Raw genomic sequence first — 18,816 nt, 5'->3', positions numbered from 1 at the left:
ATTGTGAGGTTCTGTAGTTAATTTATTTTCTTGCTTTTTAATTCAAGTATTCATTGATTCTTGAGCATATTTTTAATGGATGTTAATGTTAATTAGTTTGACAAACTGAATTAATGTTGATTTTCCTTCTGCTATCCATGATTTTGGTGATCCATAATTGTCATGAATAATGGTACAAGTAGCAATTAGGTTGAAATCTTTTTGGGTTAATTGTTCGTGACAGCCTTTGACCAATGTTTTAACAAGGTTCAACCTAAAAGAAATCGATGGTACAAGATTCAATAATTGCAGCTATCTCAATTATTGTTATTTTGGTTTAACTGCTTTCAATCTTAATGCTATCCCTGTTTAACATGGAACACTATCGTACCCAGTTGAGTGGTGATAAGTGTTGATCAAATACTGGGTTTGGTCAACTGAATTAGGATAACACAAGGTTTATTATGGCTATCCTAATAAATTTAAGGTTAAATGCTTGAATTGGGAGAATGCTGAAGTGTACTTAGGATCGATGGCCAATCAATTCAATCCGAACCCTTGAACCAGAATTTGGTAAGACTGATTTTCTCTTGTTTAAGTTGCTATTTATTTTCATTTCTTTTAATTTCAGTATTTAAATTCTCTCATTCAATTACATTACTCATTCGGCTAAGAGATTATTGATTTACTCCATGTGGGATTCGACCTAGAACTACTTTTACTGCAAATATTTTATTGTGGGATTAGTATTAATTTTGAGGGCTTCGACATCCTACCAGTAAGAGAGAGTCCTCTCTCTACTTGTCAAAACTAGGGTTCTACATCTAAATTTAATTTTGGGTTTTGGATGAGTTCTGCGGTGGAAGAGCATGGAACTTGGATTCGAATTGGAATCGTTGAAGCTTTTTGAATTGCAGAAGATGAGCTTACTTCAATGTGCTGATCTCTCATACATACTACGTTTAAAATGTTAACTATTTGCGATACAAATTTCAAGGACAACAAAATAGTTCTTCCTTGGTTATGACCTAAGATATTGTTAATGCTTAAAATTCAATCAAATAAGAAAGTGGACATATAAATGATATACAAGTCTACCTGGTCATGATGGATCACATCTAATTAATAAGGGGCACCTGCCGTGTTAATTTAGTTTTCACTCTAGGAACTTTATCAAATGCTTTCTTTAAATCAATTAATAAATAATATACGATGATCTCTCTCATTCTCTTTGAATTCACTCTAGTCTTCCATGGTTGATCTCAATGGTATCAAATAAACTGGTTTTCTAATACTAGTTTTATGCTGTAAATTTGCTCAATTACTTTCTCTAAGTCATATATATCTAGTATCTCAGCTTTCAATATTTTATTAACATGTACCTTCATACACCATCTCTTCAAAACTTCAAGTACTACAATTACCGACTATACTTTCTAAATAATAAACTACCCTTGGCTTTGATTTGTAGATGGTGTGCACAATACTAAAATTTACCTTCATTTCATGAAAAAATAACAGAATTTAAGACTAAACTTTGTCAATAACGGTGTGGTCCATGACATAACCTCATTGAATAGTAAGATGATTCACATCATGGTCTTGGATGGAAACAATTTGACTATTCAACATGTTACCATCACGGCACCGGATACTAATATTAGCACTGATGGCATCCACATTGGAAGAGCAACCGGAGTGAAAATTTTGGATACAACAATTAGCATAGAAGATGATTGTGTATCAGTGAGTGAGGGTAGCAAAGACATAACTGTCAGCAAGGTAACATGTGGACCAGGGCATGGCCTTAGTATTGGTAGCTTGGGAAAATATGACAATGAAGGACCTGTGGTAGGAGTGTATATAAGCGACTGCACTTTGACAGAAACAGATAATGGTGTAAGGATTAAAACATGGCCTGACTCTAAGCCTGGAAGTGCCTCTGATAACTCTTTCGAGAATATAATGATGAACGATGTCGATAATCCAGTTATCATTGATCAAGCATACTGCCCATACGGTGGATGTAGCCAAGTAATTTCTTTATTTACTTATATTTTTACTATACCTATACATAAAACCATCTTAGTATGTAGTATCTTGAACATGAAGATCTAGCTAGTGTAATATATATTAATTGAAGGGATGGAGAGATCCATCATATGGATGGCCGAACCATGCAAGGTGACTGGGCAAAATTTCAAAATTTTTTTTCCCATCCGGGAATCCCATTCCCTGACTTAGAAAAACTGAGTTTTTCAAGGTGTACCTTCATACACCTGCTGTGTTAATTTAGTTTTCACTCTAGGAACTTTATCAAATGCTTTCTTTAAATCAATTAATAAATAATATATGATGATCTCTTTCATTCTCTTTGAACTTTTCTTTTAATTCACTTATAGATATATTGCTTCCATTGTTGATCTCAATGGTATCAAATAAATTGGTTTTCTAAAACTAGTTTTCTGCTGTAAATTTGCTCAATTACTTTCTCCAAGTCATATAAATCTACCATCTTTTCTTTCATTATTTTATTAACATGTACCTTCATTATCATATTTAATTTGTTTTACTTTGTAAAGTTCTAATTGTATGAAGGTACATGTTACTTCTAATACTATTTGTGTTACAAATCCTTTATATACCATCATCATCTATATACTATTTATTTAATAGCATTTTAATATTGTTTTCCGTCTTCCCTTTTCCTCGAGTGTTGGATTTTAATCTCATAAGAGATTAAATCCAATGGGTTTGATTGGTCAATTACATGAGAAATTGCACCTATACACTTGTTTGAAAAAATCAGTTTTTCTCTTACAAAAAAAAAAAAAAAACCCAGTTTTGAACTTGTCCCACATTGGATAATTACAAGGTTTGTTTTCAGTATTTCAATAGGAGCTGATTTACACTCCTTAAAATTAGTAGAGGAGAGTATGGGGATTCGATACCGTGCAACATGCACGCACGCATGTGCGCGCGTGTGCATGGCGCAATGAGGCGCTTTAGAGGCGCACTTTGCTCGCACTTCGCGCGCACTCGCGATGGGTAGCTCTGGTTTTGGTGCATTGATGACCGTTGATGAGATCAACGATCACAATTCGATTGGGTGTGATCAAGAGGCACAATTCAAAGTTAACAATCACCAACTGTTAACAACTTTTTAAACAGTCACAATGTTTGAAATTGTGACTGTTCAATGTGCCTTCTCTAAACCAGCACCTACCTTTTCCTCATACCTCTTCACAAGTTATTTAAGAGGCATGAATCAGACTCCAAAAACACAATTTCAAAATTTACTATCTCTCTCTCTCTCAGTCCGGTCTGCTACAGTCTCACAGAAGGATTCTTTGGAGACTCTTCAACTTTGCTGGTTGCAGATTCTCGCCCAAGGCTCTGTTGTATCCTGGGAACGAATTTGCCTGTAACCCAACAGCAAACTCAGTAAAACTGAGTGGGGGCAAATAACATTCTAAAGACAGTGTCTTCAGACGCGCCTCAGAGCTTCTCCTCCTAAGTTACAGTGACCCCTTCTTCCCCAACAATTTTAGAACGTTATTTTGCAATGGAGGCGGAAGCAAGCATGACTTCGATCAAGATGAACTAAGATCTTGTTCGACTAGACCTGTTCGATGGAGCAAATTTCAGCTGATGACAAGATAAGATGATCTTCTTTCTGACCACACTGAAACTATACTATCTGTTGAACCCAAATCTGCAATCACTTCCTGAACCCACTGACAAAGACTCTGAGAAACTAAAGAATGAAAGAGCAAAATGGGAAGAGGACTCACTTCTGTGCCGAGGACACATACTGAATGCCTTATCAGACTGGCTCTACAACTTCTATAAGGAACTTACATCTCCAAAAGAAATCTGGAAGGCCCTGAAATTCAAATACAAGGTGCAAGAAGCAGGTACGAATAAGTATCTTATTGCAGAATACTTTGACTTCACCATGAACGACCATAAACCTATACTGGAGCAAGTTCATGAACTATAGGTGATAGTCAATAAAATTCGATCACTTAACATCATTCTTCCTGAATCTTTCCAAGTGGGAGCAATCATTGCCAAACTTCCACCCTCTTGGAAGGATTACAGGAAGAAGCTTCTGCACAAGGCTGAAGAACTTACCTTGGAGCAAATTCAGCAACACCTTCGTATTGAAGAAGAGTCTCGAATTAGAGACAGTAGGAACAAAACCCTGACTGGTATGCTGAACTCCAAGGTAAATTTTGTGGAAAACAGATCGAAGAAGACTAACCCTACATTACAAGTAAAGAAGAAGGATGGGAACTTCAAAAAGAGCAACAATAAGAAAGGATCCTGCTATGTTTGTGGAAAGAATGGGCATTATGCTCGAGTCTGCCGATATCGGAAAGGCGGAACCAAGTCTGCAAACATGGTAGAAGACAATCTCGTGTCCATGATTACTGAAGTCAACATGGCAGAATCGTCTTCTGGATGGTGGTTTGATTCAGGCACCACAGTCCATGTTTGTAAGGACAAGTCCTTATTCAAGACATATGAAGAAGTGACTGATGGCCAAGAGGTACAGATGGGAAACCAAACATGTGCCAAAGTTGCTGGAAGAGGCAACGTAGAGTTGAACTTCACTTCCGGAAAGACACTGACTCTCCTGAATGTTCTCCATGTTCCTGACATTATAAAGAACTTTGTCTCAGTAAATCTTGTTTGTAAGAGGGGATTCAAAGTTGTCTTTGAATCCGACAAACTAATCATATCCAAGAATGGGATGTTTGTTGGAAAGGGATATGGTTGTAATGGTATGTTCAAATTAAGTATTAATGAAGGAAAATTTTCTGCTTATATTGTTGATTCTTTCTCTTTATGGCATGATAGATTAGCACACTTGAATTTTAAATCCATAAAGAACATGAGCAAACTAAGTATAATTGCTTACGGTAATGAATCAACTGGAAAATGTGAAATATGTGTAAAATCTAAATTGGCTAAGAAACATTTCCCTAGTGTTGAGAGAAATTCTCAACTTCTAGAACTAATCCATTCTAACATCTGTGAACTCAATGGTGTATTAACTAGAGGAGGCAAGAGATACTTCATAACATTTATACATGACTTTTCTAGATACACCTATGTCTATTATGAGAACTAAGGATGAAGCCTTTGACATGCTTAAACTATATAAGACTGAAGTTGAAAATCAACTAGAAAAGAAAATTAAAATCCTTAGAAATGATAGGGGTGTTGAATACTTTAAAAATGAGTTTAATTCTTTCTGTGAAGAATTTGGAATAATACATCAGTGTTCTGCTCCCTATACCCCTCAGCAGAATGGCCTGGCTGAAAGGAAAAATAGAACACTTACAGAAATGATAAACTACATGTTGTTAAAAGCTAATGCACCCTTAAACCTGTAGGGGAAAACACTCCTAACAGCATACCATTTACATAACAGAATTGTTTATAGAGTTAATAAAAAATGCCCATATGAATTATGGACAAGAAGAAAACCTAATTTAGCATATCTAAAAGTGTGGGGGTGCTTAGCATATTATAGAGTTTCAGATCCTAAAAAAACCAAATTAGGACTCAGAGTTAAGAAAAGTATATTTGTTGGATATGCAGAACATAGCAAGGCCTATAGGCTTCTAGACTTAGAGTCCAACATAATAATTGAAATTAGAGATGTTGAATTCTTTGAAAATAACTGTGTTCTGAACCTGTAGAAAATGAATCCACAAAAAATGACAGAGAAACTCAGATCTCAATACCTGTTGTTAATAACAAAACTGAAAGAAGAAATGACACAACTATAACACCTACAATAGGACTTAGGAGAAGTCAAAGACAAAGAACAGAGAAACACTTAGGTTCAGATTTTATCTCTACTCAGTCAATTGTATTTTTGGTTGAGGCTAATAGAGAAAAGATTTTAAATAAAATACCCATTGTCCTAAACATTGAAAATGATCCAAAAACCTATAGTGAGGCCATGACCTCTAGAGATGCTGCCTTTTGGAAGGAAGCTATAAATGATGAAATGGATTCAATAATGTCAAATAACACATGGGTACTAGTAGATCTGCCTCTAGGATCAAAACCAATAAAATATAAATAGGTGTTTAGAAGAAAATACAACATTGATGGAACTGTGCAAACTTTTAAGGCTAGATTGGTAGCCAAATGATTTAGTCAAAAGGAAGGGATTGATTACTTTGACACCTATGCACCAGTGGCTAGAACAACTTCTATTAGAACACTTATAGCATTAACATCCATTTATCACTTATCTGTTCACCAAATGGATGTTAAAACTGTTTTCTTAAATGGTGATTTAAATGAAGAGGTTTACATGGAACAACCAGAAGGATTTGTTCTTCTTGGAAACGAGAAGAAAGTCAGTAAACTGGTTAAATCACTATATGGATTAAAACAAACACCTAAACAGTGGCATGAAAAATTTGATTCTTGCATTCTAACTTTTGGTTTTAAACATAATAGTGCTGATAGATGCATCTACTCAAAATTCACTGAAAATTATGGAGTAATTGTGTGTTTTTATGTGGATGATATGCTTATTGTGGGTACAAATATGGTTGGCATAAATGAAACTAAAAACTACTTATCCTCTGTTTTCAAGATGAAAGATTTAGGAGAAGTAGATACCATCTTGGGAATAAAAGTTAAAAGGCATAGTAGGGGCTATGCACTAAGCCAATCACATTATATTGAGAAAGTGCTTGAGAAATTTAAGCATTTAGGTTTTAAAGAACATAGCACGCCATATGATTCTAGTATAAAACTAGTAGAAAATACTGGTAGAGCAATTGCACAACTTGAGTATGCTAGTGCAGTAGGGAGCTTGATGTATGCTATGCTTTGTATTAGACTTGATATTGCATTTGCAGTAAGTAAACTCAGTCGGTTTACAAGTAATCCCGGTGCAGAGCACTGGAAGGCAATTGGGAGAGTTCTTGGGTATCTCAAGAGAACCTTGGAACTTGGCTTGTTTTATTGTGATTATCCAGTTGTACTAGAAGGGTACACTGATGCAAGTTGGATTACCGGTAATGGAGATAACAAGTCCACATCTGGATGGATTTTTGTCCTTGGTGGGGGTGAGATCTCTTGGGCATCCAAGAGACAAACTTGTATATCTCACTCGACCATGGAATCCGAATTCATAGCCTTAGTGGCTGCTGGAAAAGAGGCTGAATGGATTAGGAATTTATTATTGGATATAAAACTTTGGCCTAGTCCTATGCCTCCAATTTCTATTTACTGTGATAGTGAGGCAACTCTGTCAATGGTCTACAGTGGTACCTACAATGGTAAATCCAGACATATAAGTCTGAGACATGAATTTGTTAGGCAACTGATTCAAGATGGAGTCATCACTATAACCTATGTGAGGTCAAGTAAAAACTTGGCTGATCCTCTTACCAAGGGTTTAACCAGAGAATTAGTAAGAATGACAACCAAAGAGATGGGATTAAAACCCTTTACTTAATCACCTGTAATGGTAACCCAACTTGAACTGAAAAGCCATCAGTATTGGGTTTAATGGGTAACAACAAGTTAAAACAATGTGACAGTTAGCACTGACATTGAGAAATTTCCCATCACAACATAAACAGTGCTGTCCGTTATGATGAGAGGTTGAGATAAACTCTTAATGAAGTTCTGAAATGTGTCAAATAACGGAGCACATAGTGGAACTTCACCTATGTGAACATAAAAGTGGTACTGCTTCTCATGAGGGTTTGGGTTTGGTCTCGGATTGTTCATGAAACTAGAAAAGAAGCACATGGCCATAACAGTGCTGAGCAAAATTTGAAACTCTTGCAGAGACTGAACATTTTTATGTGTATAGGTGTCACCGGTCTGTTTTGAGAGTAGTTGGTTTAAGGTCTTACCACCAATAACTTTGACAAGGCTCTTTGATAACTATACTAACAAGAGGTTTAAGTTGATAAACACCTTTTGTATGCATAACTGTGTCATAGTAGTTTGGATTGAGAGAGAACTATGTAATTGATCAATCAATGTGGGGGATTGTTGGATTTTAATCTCATAAGAGATTAAATCCAATGGGTTTGATTGGTCAATTACATGAAAAATTGCACCTATACACTTGTTTGAAAAAATCAGTTTTTCTCTTACAAAAAAAAAAAAAAAAAACCCAGTTTTGAACTTGTCCCACATTGGATAATTACAAGGTTTGTTTTCAGTATTTCAATAGGAGCTGATTTACACTCCTTAGAATTAGTAGAGGAGAGTATGGGGATTCGATACCGCACAACACGCATGCACGTGTGTGCGCGCGTGTGTGTGGCACAATGAGGCGCACTTTGCTCGCACTTCACGCGCACTCGCGATGGGCAGCTCTGGTTTTGGTGCATTGATGACCGTTGTCAACGGTCATGATTCGATCGGGTGTGATCAAGAGGCACAATTCAAAGTTAACAGTCACCAACTGTTAACAACTTTTTAAACAGTCACAATGTTTGAAATTGTGATTGTTCAAGGTGCCTTCTCTAAATCAGCACCTACCTTTTCCTCATACCTCTTCACAAGTTATTTAAGGAGCATGAATCAGACTCCAAAAACACAATTTCGAAATTCACTATCTCTTTCTCTCAGTCCGGTCTGCTACAGTCTCACAGAAGGTTTCTTTGGAGACTCTTCAACTTTACTGGTTGCAGATTCTCGCCCAAGGCTCTGTTGTATCCTGAGAACAAATTTGCCTGTAACCCAACAGCAAACTCAGTAAAACTGAGTGGGGGCAAATAACGTTCTAAAGACAGTGTTTTCAGACGCGCCTCAGAGCTTCTCCTCCTAAGTTACAGTGACCCCTTCTTCCCCAACACCGAGAGTGACCATTTTCCCGTTTGGTGCAGCAACATTTAAATTGGGTGTCACTATTTGTCAACCATTTTGTTAACCAAAGTCTTTTTTTTGTTCGACGTTCAAGTTGGTCAAAACAAGGAATATTTCCACTACAATATTTGGAAATTGGGTGTCACTATTTGTTTTAAGTTTGTTCTAGTATGGCCCAAAGGAAGAGTCGATTTCTAATTTTGATTGACAACAGTTTGGCGACTAAGTTCTGGACACATTACAACATAAAATTTACTTGATTTTGAAAACTGTTTATGGATTGTTAGGGTTCCTATTTTAAATCTATGTATATAAGTTACGGAAAAGATAATGATCCATAGAAGAATGGAAGGTGTATATCATGTCTTCCCTTGTTATTTATTAAACTAAACCAATTGCTAAGAGCATAAACATTTGACTCATGACATGTGGTTGGATGTGCAAAACATTTACCACTTCTCACGGTTGTGTAACTTGGAAAAGAGTGGTAGATCTGGGAGATTTCCTTATTATATTAAAGTATACGTTCTCCCAAATATGAAGGGAATTTTAATTCAGCATCACAGCTTAGGAAGGAACCAGAGAACGAGAAGAGAAAAAAATGGATTCCAAATCGAATCTTCAAATGATATTTCTATTATTCTTTTTGGTGTATGTTGCAGAGGCCCAAAATGGTGTCTTCGATATCACCGCATATGGTGGAAAAGACGGTGGAGACATCACCCAGGTTAAGATTTTATCAGAAACATCAATGGTCTAAACCATCTTTATATATCTAAAGATTTATACTGATTTACTCAAAAAATTTCCATTCATTAGGTTGCTTATGAGTTTTCTTTCTATAACACAGTATTTTTTTGTCATGTGTTTGATCAGGCTGTGATGGACGCTTGGAATGCAGCATGTAAAGCAACAGGGGCAGCTACAGTTTTGATTCCAAAAGGGACGTATACAATGGATTTAGTAAATTTGAATGGTCCTTGCAAGAAAGCACAAATGAACTTTCAGCTTGAAGGTATAGTACAGGCTCCTGCTGATCCGGCAGCCATGAACTCCGAAAGTTGGCTTCTTTTTCATCGTGTCGATAACCTGACGGTCTTTGGAGGTGGAACCTTGGATGGTCAAGGACAAAAGGCTTGGGAAAGAAACGAGTGTTCCAAAAATTCAAGCTGCTCTCAAATGCCAGCAGTGAGTTTCTACTACAATTACCGACTATACTTCCTAAATAATAAACTGGCCTTGGCTTTGGTTTGTAGATGGTGTGCACAATAATAAAATTTACCTTCATTTTATGAAAAAATAACAGAATTTAAGACTCAACTTTGTCAACAACGGTATGGTCCATGACATAACCTCATTGAATAGTAAGATGATTCACATCATGATCTTGGGTGGAAACAATTTGACTATTCAACATGTTACCATTACGGCACCGGATACTAGTATTAACACTGATGGCATCCACATTGGAAGAGCAACCGGAGTGAAAATTTTGGATACAAAAATTAGCACAGGCGATGATTGTGTATCAATAAGTGAGGGTAGCAAAGACATAACTGTCAGCAAGGTAATATGTGGACCAGGGCATGGCCTTAGTATTGGTAGCTTGGGAAAATATGACAATGAAGGACCTGTGGTTGGAGTGCATATAAGCGACTGCACTTTGACAGAAACAGATAATGGTGTAAGGATTAAAACATGGCCGGACTCTAAGCCTGGAAGTGCCTCTGATATCTCTTTCCAGAATATAATGATGAACGATGTCGATAATCCAATTATCATTGATCAAGCATACTGCCCATACGGTGGATGTAGCCAGGTAATTTCTTTATTTACTTATATTTTTACTATACTTATGCATATTATATATATGTATATATATATATATATATATTTGTCTAGTGTAATATATATTAATTCAATGGATGGGAGATCTATCATATGGATGGCCGAACTATGCAGGATGGTTGGGTGAAATTTCAAAAATTTCTTTCTCCCATCTGAGAATCTCATTTCCTGATTTAGAAAAAAATGCATTTTTCAAGGTCCGTTCTTAAAACAAACCAGACCAAATCTAAAACCAAAATTACGGAGAGGAATACCTAATATGGAATCCATACAAAAAACTCCTCCCAACATAAGTGTTCATGCCCAAAGAGGGTATCAAATCCTTCCTCCACTAAAGATGACACAGCTTAGGGTGAGGTAGGATCAAAAAGTGGATTCCTCAGCTAGAACCCCAATTCTTCAACAAAAATTGTGTAGGGATGTGAGAACAAATTCAAAATTATTTCTTCTACTAAGAGACAATATCAAAATCCAATCTACAGCACTCCAAGAGGTGGAGATTGAATAGGGTAGGGCGGCAAGAAGAAAGAGAGAGAGAGAACTGGATGTAGAAAAGTCAATCAAACTATGTGCCTTATTCCAGTTCGCCCTCCTCTTTTATATAAACCTTAAAGACTTAATCCCTTAATCCAATTAGGAGTTTCTTGATCCAAATCTTTATTTGGATCTGAACTCTATAAGTGATAAGGCTTATCCCTTATCTTATCTGCAGATCAGAATCAGCTTCTCCTAATCCAATTAAAAGTTTCCTAATCCAAATCTTTATTTTGATATGGAATCTTTAATTGGATAAGAGTTATCGTCATATCTTTTTTTGCTGATCCATACCTAGATTTGCCTCCTTATTTAATTAATCCAATTAACCCAATTCAAAATGGGCTTTAGGACCATTATGCTTTTAGGCTCACTTCCTTTAATACCGGCTAGCTTGGCTCTCTTTGTATGGTGTGGGACCTTATCACTGATCTCCACATAAGCCATTTGCATTCAGCCTACCCTATGTTATAAGGCTTGGCCGAATTCACTGTTGAATACAGTGAACCCCTGAGTCCATCAATACAGGCTCTTAATGGGCCCAACATTTACACTAAATGGTCCTTGGGTCTATCCATCTTATGAAGGCCCAAGGACTGTGAGCAGATGTGAGATTAGTCTATCAGGTTTATTATCCCTAAATGGTCTTACACTTAACTTCTCAGCCTTTAATGATCATACACTACTCGACAAGAGATGACCTTTAATGATCATACACTTAACCTCTTAGCCCATAATATATATGTATATCTCTATATAAATATATTTTGCAAAAAAAAATCTCAACAGTTTAAAATCAACCATTGATAGTTTAGGTTTCCATCAAAGAGAGTGCATTCCCCAGTCAATCACTCTGTCCGATAAAGGGATTGATCCTATAATGATCACCCACTCAGGTGAATTCTCAAACTGTCCCAACATACCTAGGTTTTGACCCCTTCTAAGAATCCCACTGATTGGCATATCAAAGACAGCCCAACTTGACACCTAGTGCAGTATCATAATCGAGTCTAGGGGTCAGGTGTAACATTCAGTTTTGCCCATCTGTTTCCAAGGTCCAGGGCAATACTAGAATTTGGTCCGGTTCAGAGTTTCAAGAAAACTCACACTACATGTACCTCAAGTCTCACCCTGGCAGCTGAGACAAGCGACCTCAACCCACTTGGTGACACATCAGTATCAGCTTTGGCAGGATAAATCTTCCTAGATCTATTCAATGGCTGTGAAGATTTTAAACTAACACGAGTCTCATAAATGTCCAGTTTACAGGTATTACACAAAAACACACCAATATAACATGAATCAAATATGTACTTTATTCATTTACAATAAATGTCATAATGTACATCAAGTTTATTGGAGCTAAGGGCATACACTGTTTAACAGCTCCCACTTGCACTTAGGTCCAATCGGGTACAAGCCGAAGTCCCATACTTTTCATGTGTTTCTCAAACACTTTCTGTGTCAGTGGCTTAGTCAATGGGTTTGCTACATTTTCTGCTAATGCTACATTCTGAATCTAGATGTCCCCTCTACCAACAATCTCCCTCAATATATGGTACTTCCTCTCGATGTGCTTTGATTTCGAGTGGGCTTGTGGCTCATTAGCCTGAGAAATGGCTATAGTGTTGTCACACAACACTGGAATAGGTGATGTGCTAGATGGCACTACTCCCAATTCTTGAATGAACTTCTTCATCGAAACGACTTCCTTGGCAGCTTCACTTGTGGCAATGTACTCTTTTGTCCTTCGAAGGTACTTGAGTATGTTTTTCACAACTATCCAATGCTCCTGAATTGGGTTAGATTGAAACCTACTTACTACACTCTCTGCCTGAGCGATGTCTGGCCGAGTGCACAACATGGTATACATGATGCTCCTTACAACTGAGGCATAGGGAACCTCTCTTATGCCCTCAATCTCCTCAGGAGTCTTGGGAGACATACCCTTAGAGAGAGTGACTCCATGCCTAAAAGGAACATTTTCTTTTGTAGAGTTTTCCATACTGTATCTTTTGACAATCTTGTCAATGTAAGTAGATTGGGATAGTCCTATTATCCTCTTCAATCTATCACTATAGAGTCAAAGACCCAAGATGTAGCAGGCTTCTCCAAGATATTTCATGGAGAATTGTTATGAAAGCCACACTTTCACCATAGTTAACATCCCTACATCATTCCCAATGAATAGGATGTCATCTACATACAGAACAGGGAACGTAACTTTATCTCCCACTGTCTTCCTATAAACATAGGGCTCATTCGGATTTTGCTCAAAGTCAAAATGTTTAACAATAAAGTCAAACCGGATGTTCCAACTCCTAGAAGCTTGATTAAGTCCATATATGGATTGATTAAGTTTATACACCATGTGTTCCTGACCTGCAGCAATGAACCCTTGCGATTGCTGCATGTATATATCTTCAGTAAGATCTCCATTCAAGAATGTGGTTTTGACATCCATTTGCCAAATCTCATAATCATGGTGTGCTGCTACAGCTAATAGAATCTTAATAGATTTAAGCATGGTCACGGGCAAAAAAGTTTTCTCATAGTCGATTCCCTCTTTCTAAGTATACTATTTCGCCATAAGACGAGCCTTGTAGGTCTCAATCTTACCATCATGATCCTTCTTCCTCTCAGTGATCTATTTGCAATAAATTGCTTTCACCCTATGGTATCCTATGTCTAACATTAATATTTCCTTTTGTTTTTCCTGAATAGGCACCATCGCGTGTCAAGCTTAGCAATATCAAAATTTCAGGCATTAAGGGTACTTCATCAACTAAAGTAGCTGTAAAAGTCTTTTGTAGCCCAGCTATGCCTTGTGAGAACGTGGAGATTGGCGATATCAACTTGGCTTTTCGTGGAGGAGCGGCGACTTGTACATGTGCAAATACCAAGCCCACCCTTACCGGCACTCAAGTCCCTCCTATTGTTTGCACTGTTAGTGGAGGAGCGGCGACTTCCAACGTTTATGAAAAATCAGAGTTTTAATGATTTTCTCTTAATAGAAATCTGTTTCAAGAGAAGCCAACTAGAAATTGAATGATTTTCTCTTAATGATTTTGCATTTGCTATTTTGATTTGTTCTTATCCAGTCAATTTGAATAAATTAGTTGAAAAAAAACCATTACAAAAACTCTGTTACAGTGAATCTTGAAATGCATACACAAAAAGGTTTTTGTTTTACATACAAAAAAGCTTGTCAAATTATAGCAATCAAATTCCGTACACATGACAATTTATCATAATAGAACACTTTTTTTATCTAAAAAATTTACTCCGAGTGGAGTGGTGGCGATCCTATTAGCTTCGTTCATGATGCTTCCAAGCACTCCAATTACTACTGCAACTTTTGGCCAGCGAATAGTAAACTTCCATCTGTAGGTAAGATAGAAGAAAGCAATGTTTAATATGAAGAAAACGAGTTTTATGTTTTTAAAACTCGAATCTCTAAAAAGAAAGCACAATTGTTTTTAAACCCTAATATTACAAGAAATCAAGTTTTTAACGACAAACAATTAACGACTAATTCAAAAACTCATCTCTGTAAGAGACTAATAACATCGAAATCCATGGGTCATCGTTATTAAAAACAAATTACACTGAACGTAAACAGAGAACGGTTTGATGAGAGAGTAAAATGGGAACCGGTTGTTGGCCCCATTTAATTTCACACTTTCACTGCCTACCCCTATCTACCCCTTACATCCCGACTCCTGCATCTTGTCACTGCCTACCCCTTCCTACCCTGCATCTTGTCATCGCCTCCCTGCATCTCTCCTGTAACACCTTCATTGATTCATGCACAGTTCACTGGAGCGAACATCTCTCTCCATCTCTCTCTCCATTGGAAGGAAAAGCAAAATCCATTATCGTTGGTTTTATGGACTCTTCCCAAACTGCCCACCCACAAGCCCGACCTCTCCTGGAGCGAATCTGAAACTTCATCCCTCTCCAAAACCGCTGAAACCAATCCTCAGTCCACTCACTGTACGATTAGAACATAGGGATGCTTTGGCCTTCAATGTCACTCCACAAGCACTCTTCCATCTTAGGTTGGAGAGAGATGCTGCCAGGGTTGAGTCCCTGTCCACCATTGCAGCTAGTGCACTGCCCGTGACTAGTAGAAACGCCACTCAGTCGCGTGGGAACGGCTTCCTAGGTTTGATAATGGCATTTCCACCATCTCAGAGGTGATTCACGACAACGATGGTGTTATTGGGTCATGAGGTGATTTCACCGTCTCAGAGATATATCTTACTGGTGAACAAAATAACACCATACTTGCGGGAAGGGTTATAAAGGTGATTTCACCTCTTGACCTCAAACATATATAACCGGTGAAGGAGAGAGAAGACAAGAAAAGTTAGAGAGAGAGAAGGGAAGAAAAAGAACTTGATCTAATTCACGACGATGATAATGCCGATTTCTCATGTGTTTCTTTTGATAATCGGCGTCTTCGTTACGGCTATGATTATCTCGTCCTCCGCCGTTGATTCTTTAAGATGGTGGAAATGCTGGTTGAACCCAGTTTACCATTGCAGCGCTGAGAGGTGCTAGTTCCGATTCGTTGTCGTTTGGTACTTGGTGTAGTCGGAAGTGTGTCGTTAAACATCTCGGAATACCAGTTTAAATATTGTTTCTTAAATAACTACTAACGTAGTAAATGGGTAAGAATGGGTCGTATCCACAGGAAAACGAGAAAAAAATTAATATACACTCAAATCCGGACAAAACAATACAAGAGGGAAGTGCAGAAATATAAAAATTAATTAATTAAACTAAAAATAATATAGAATTCGAATAGTACTAAAAGTTAAAAGTGCATAACATAAATAAATATAGAAATAAATTAACAAAAGAAATGAAATAAAAATCTGTAATCCGATCAGAGGTAGCAGTCTCTGGATCTCTCCTTTGACCATCGAACTTCTCAAGCTAGGCCTTCCGTCTTACTTGGCCGAATTGCAGATCTGTAGAAAATAAAACGAAGATCAAACAGAATGAAAATAAATTGTAAAAAGTAAATAACGAAATTGAAATTGAAAGAACAGAAATTAAAACTAAAATAAAGCAAAAGTGGTTGGGATCCGATTCCAGAGATTGCAGTAGTAGTGTTAGCAAACTGCAAGTAGGAACCGCTCCTCTTGCCTGGGCGTCCTCCTCTTCCTCTACCCTTGAACTTCCCAAGATCAACCTTCCATCTTACCTAGGGACAGAATCCAATCCTTTCTTAGGAACTCTTGTGTCCTTTTTATAGAAAATGGTGGACACAACTGGGATTAGAGAGAAAGAAGGGGGCGGCTAGGGTTTGTTAAGAGTAAAAAGAATGGGTTAAAATGCGCCATAAGGTTTGCTAAGGCGTGGGGAGCATGCTAATACAGTAGGAGGGGCGCTAAACTGGGTTTAACAGTTAGGAGGCGCCCTCCTGTTTTCAATTTTTTACAAAAACACCCATTCTCTTAGTTGGACTTCACACTAGCTTCCCAAAATCTACATTTCAGCCATGAAAACTTCCTAATTTTCCCTAGAATTTGCACAAAGACCCTTAGAGGCCACAACATTGCATTTAAATGGGAAAGAGCCACATCCTGACTATTCTAAGGTGAAAATACCCTTGAATTGTTGCCCTTAAGGCATCAAAATGCAAGGTTATTAGTACCAACCTGGGTGAAGGAGGTACAAATCTACAACACTGATTCTTATGATAGTGAAGAAGCTTACGGCATAATGGCTGAGCAGAGCACCCAAGTTGAAGACTGATCAGAGAAGGGGGAAAGTTGAAGACCGATGGTAGGTATGAACAGACGAGAGTGAAACCAGAAGAAAGAAGAACAGGGAGAGAGAAGGAGAAGGAGAATAAGAAGAAGAAAGGAGAAGAGAGAGAGAGAGAGAGAGAGAGAGAGAGAGGGAGAGTGAAGAGAAGAAGAAGAGAGAAGGAGAAGAGAGAGCGAGCGAGCATGAGAGAAGGAGAAGAAGAAGAAGAAGAGAGAGAGTGAGCGAGTGATGTAATAAATACATCAATAATTTCAATGTATTTATTACATCAATTATCGATGTAAATTTAAATTAAAATGTAATTCCACATTGATTTTCAATGTAAAATTACATGTTTACCAAACGCCAATAAAATCGAATCGGGGTATAAAGTTTACCCCAGTTAGGTTTTCCACCCCTAACGTAAATTAGCTATGCGCGGGGATTATTAGCGCGGGCTGCATTTCATTGTTCCCTCCATGTATCTCTCTAACACCCTCTGATTCCCTACTCAATGGCCTATGCCTTAGAAGCAAGAAAGAATCATCAATTCCCTTTCAAACCCCCTAGCTCTCTCTTCTCTTTCATCCCTCTTCACCGAACCCTGACATCTAAAAGAAACCTCTCTCTGCCTCTCTGTTCTCTCTCATCCTTCCTTCTGTTGAAAACATAGGAAACCCTATCTTCCCTCCACCTTTCCCTTCTCCCTTCCCCCTAGCGTCGCTCTCATCACCGCCATCAGGAATTTTTTGTAAGGTTCGCATAGTTGTCCATCTAAGCAAAAACGATTGAAAGTAAGAAGAGTGTGTTGCTATTATTATCATTTTATCACTGGCATGGACTTTGGAATTGCTAATAGATTTCAGGAAGCAAAGTAAGATTCATGGAGTAAATAGGGGAGGGGCGATCCTACCAATCAAATATGTGGGACTTTGTCGTCATTTCTGAAGCAATATTTTGTCTCTTGGTGACCTCCATTGCAATCGTTCACCATTCACATATCATATTTCATTGGGATATCAAAAAACACCGCTATTAATTGGGCTATTCATTATTGTCCTTTTCTCCTTCATGAAGTTCATCACTCTTCCACCACTTTTTGGCACCAATTCTTGAGAATGGAGAAAACAATTGCAAATGTACTTTTCTCATATTATTGGTATTTCTTTTGTTTACCCCTTGTTTTTTATTATAATAATGAAATTTAATCTATTTTGTAAGAATTCTTCTAATTTAAGGGGCTTTGTAATCATTCCAATTTCGTCATTGGATTTGAGGTTATACCTAACGGGTTGTGTGGCTATCATTCTTATTTTCTTTGTTAGCAATTTTGCAATTTGTTTTGGCATTTTTATTCTATGATAATAGTCTCTCTATAAAATTTGCACGTGTTACTATCAGTGTTTCTTTGAGTAGATACCTCATTTTTGTGCTCTTCAGTCTTTTTGCAGCACTATGAGCTTCAAGCATGCTTCAACTAACCTCTCAGCCAACTTGGGGGTATTTTTGAAATTTTGTAACAGTTTGAGCCTCAAGGATCCAAGACCATAAACCCAATGACACCAAGACCACCCTAATCTCATACCATTTACCCCTTCATCCTATGACCCAAAGTCGAAACCAATTTTGATCATTCGATCGGAGTCATTTTGATCTAGAACCAAATTTCACGTCAAAACAGAAATCTAAGACCATATGTATGTAGATCCCAAAATTCAAATCCAACAACACCATGATCACCCAAATCCAACACCGTTTACTCCATCCCAAGACCCAAAGTCGGAACCAATTCTGATCATCCGATCAGAGTCATTTTGATCATAA

General features: G+C 37.5%; 1 protein-coding gene and 1 pseudogene across 1 annotated transcript; both read left to right on the top strand.

The window, feature by feature from the left end:
• The first annotated feature begins 1,563 nt into the window (after positions 1 to 1,563).
• LOC148867241 (exopolygalacturonase pseudogene) lies at positions 1,564 to 2,402 on the top strand (annotated as a pseudogene).
• Positions 2,403 to 9,382: 6,980 nt separating this feature from the next.
• LOC148867240 (exopolygalacturonase-like) lies at positions 9,383 to 14,258 on the top strand. The gene is made up of 4 exons (XM_088974975.1): positions 9,383 to 9,574; positions 9,724 to 10,035; positions 10,154 to 10,666; positions 13,954 to 14,258. The coding sequence occupies exons 1-4, from the start codon at positions 9,449 to 9,451 to the stop codon at positions 14,224 to 14,226; spliced, it is 1,224 nt and encodes a 407-aa protein (XP_088831101.1). The 5' UTR covers positions 9,383 to 9,448; the 3' UTR covers positions 14,227 to 14,258.
• The last annotated feature ends 4,558 nt before the right edge of the window (positions 14,259 to 18,816 follow it).

This window comes from Nelumbo lutea, chromosome 3, assembly GCF_056320005.1.
Source record: "Nelumbo lutea isolate HS-2025 chromosome 3, American lotus-T2T, whole genome shotgun sequence".
NCBI lineage: Eukaryota > Viridiplantae > Streptophyta > Magnoliopsida > Proteales > Nelumbonaceae > Nelumbo > Nelumbo lutea.
This window is presented reverse-complemented; position numbering and strand designations above follow the sequence as displayed.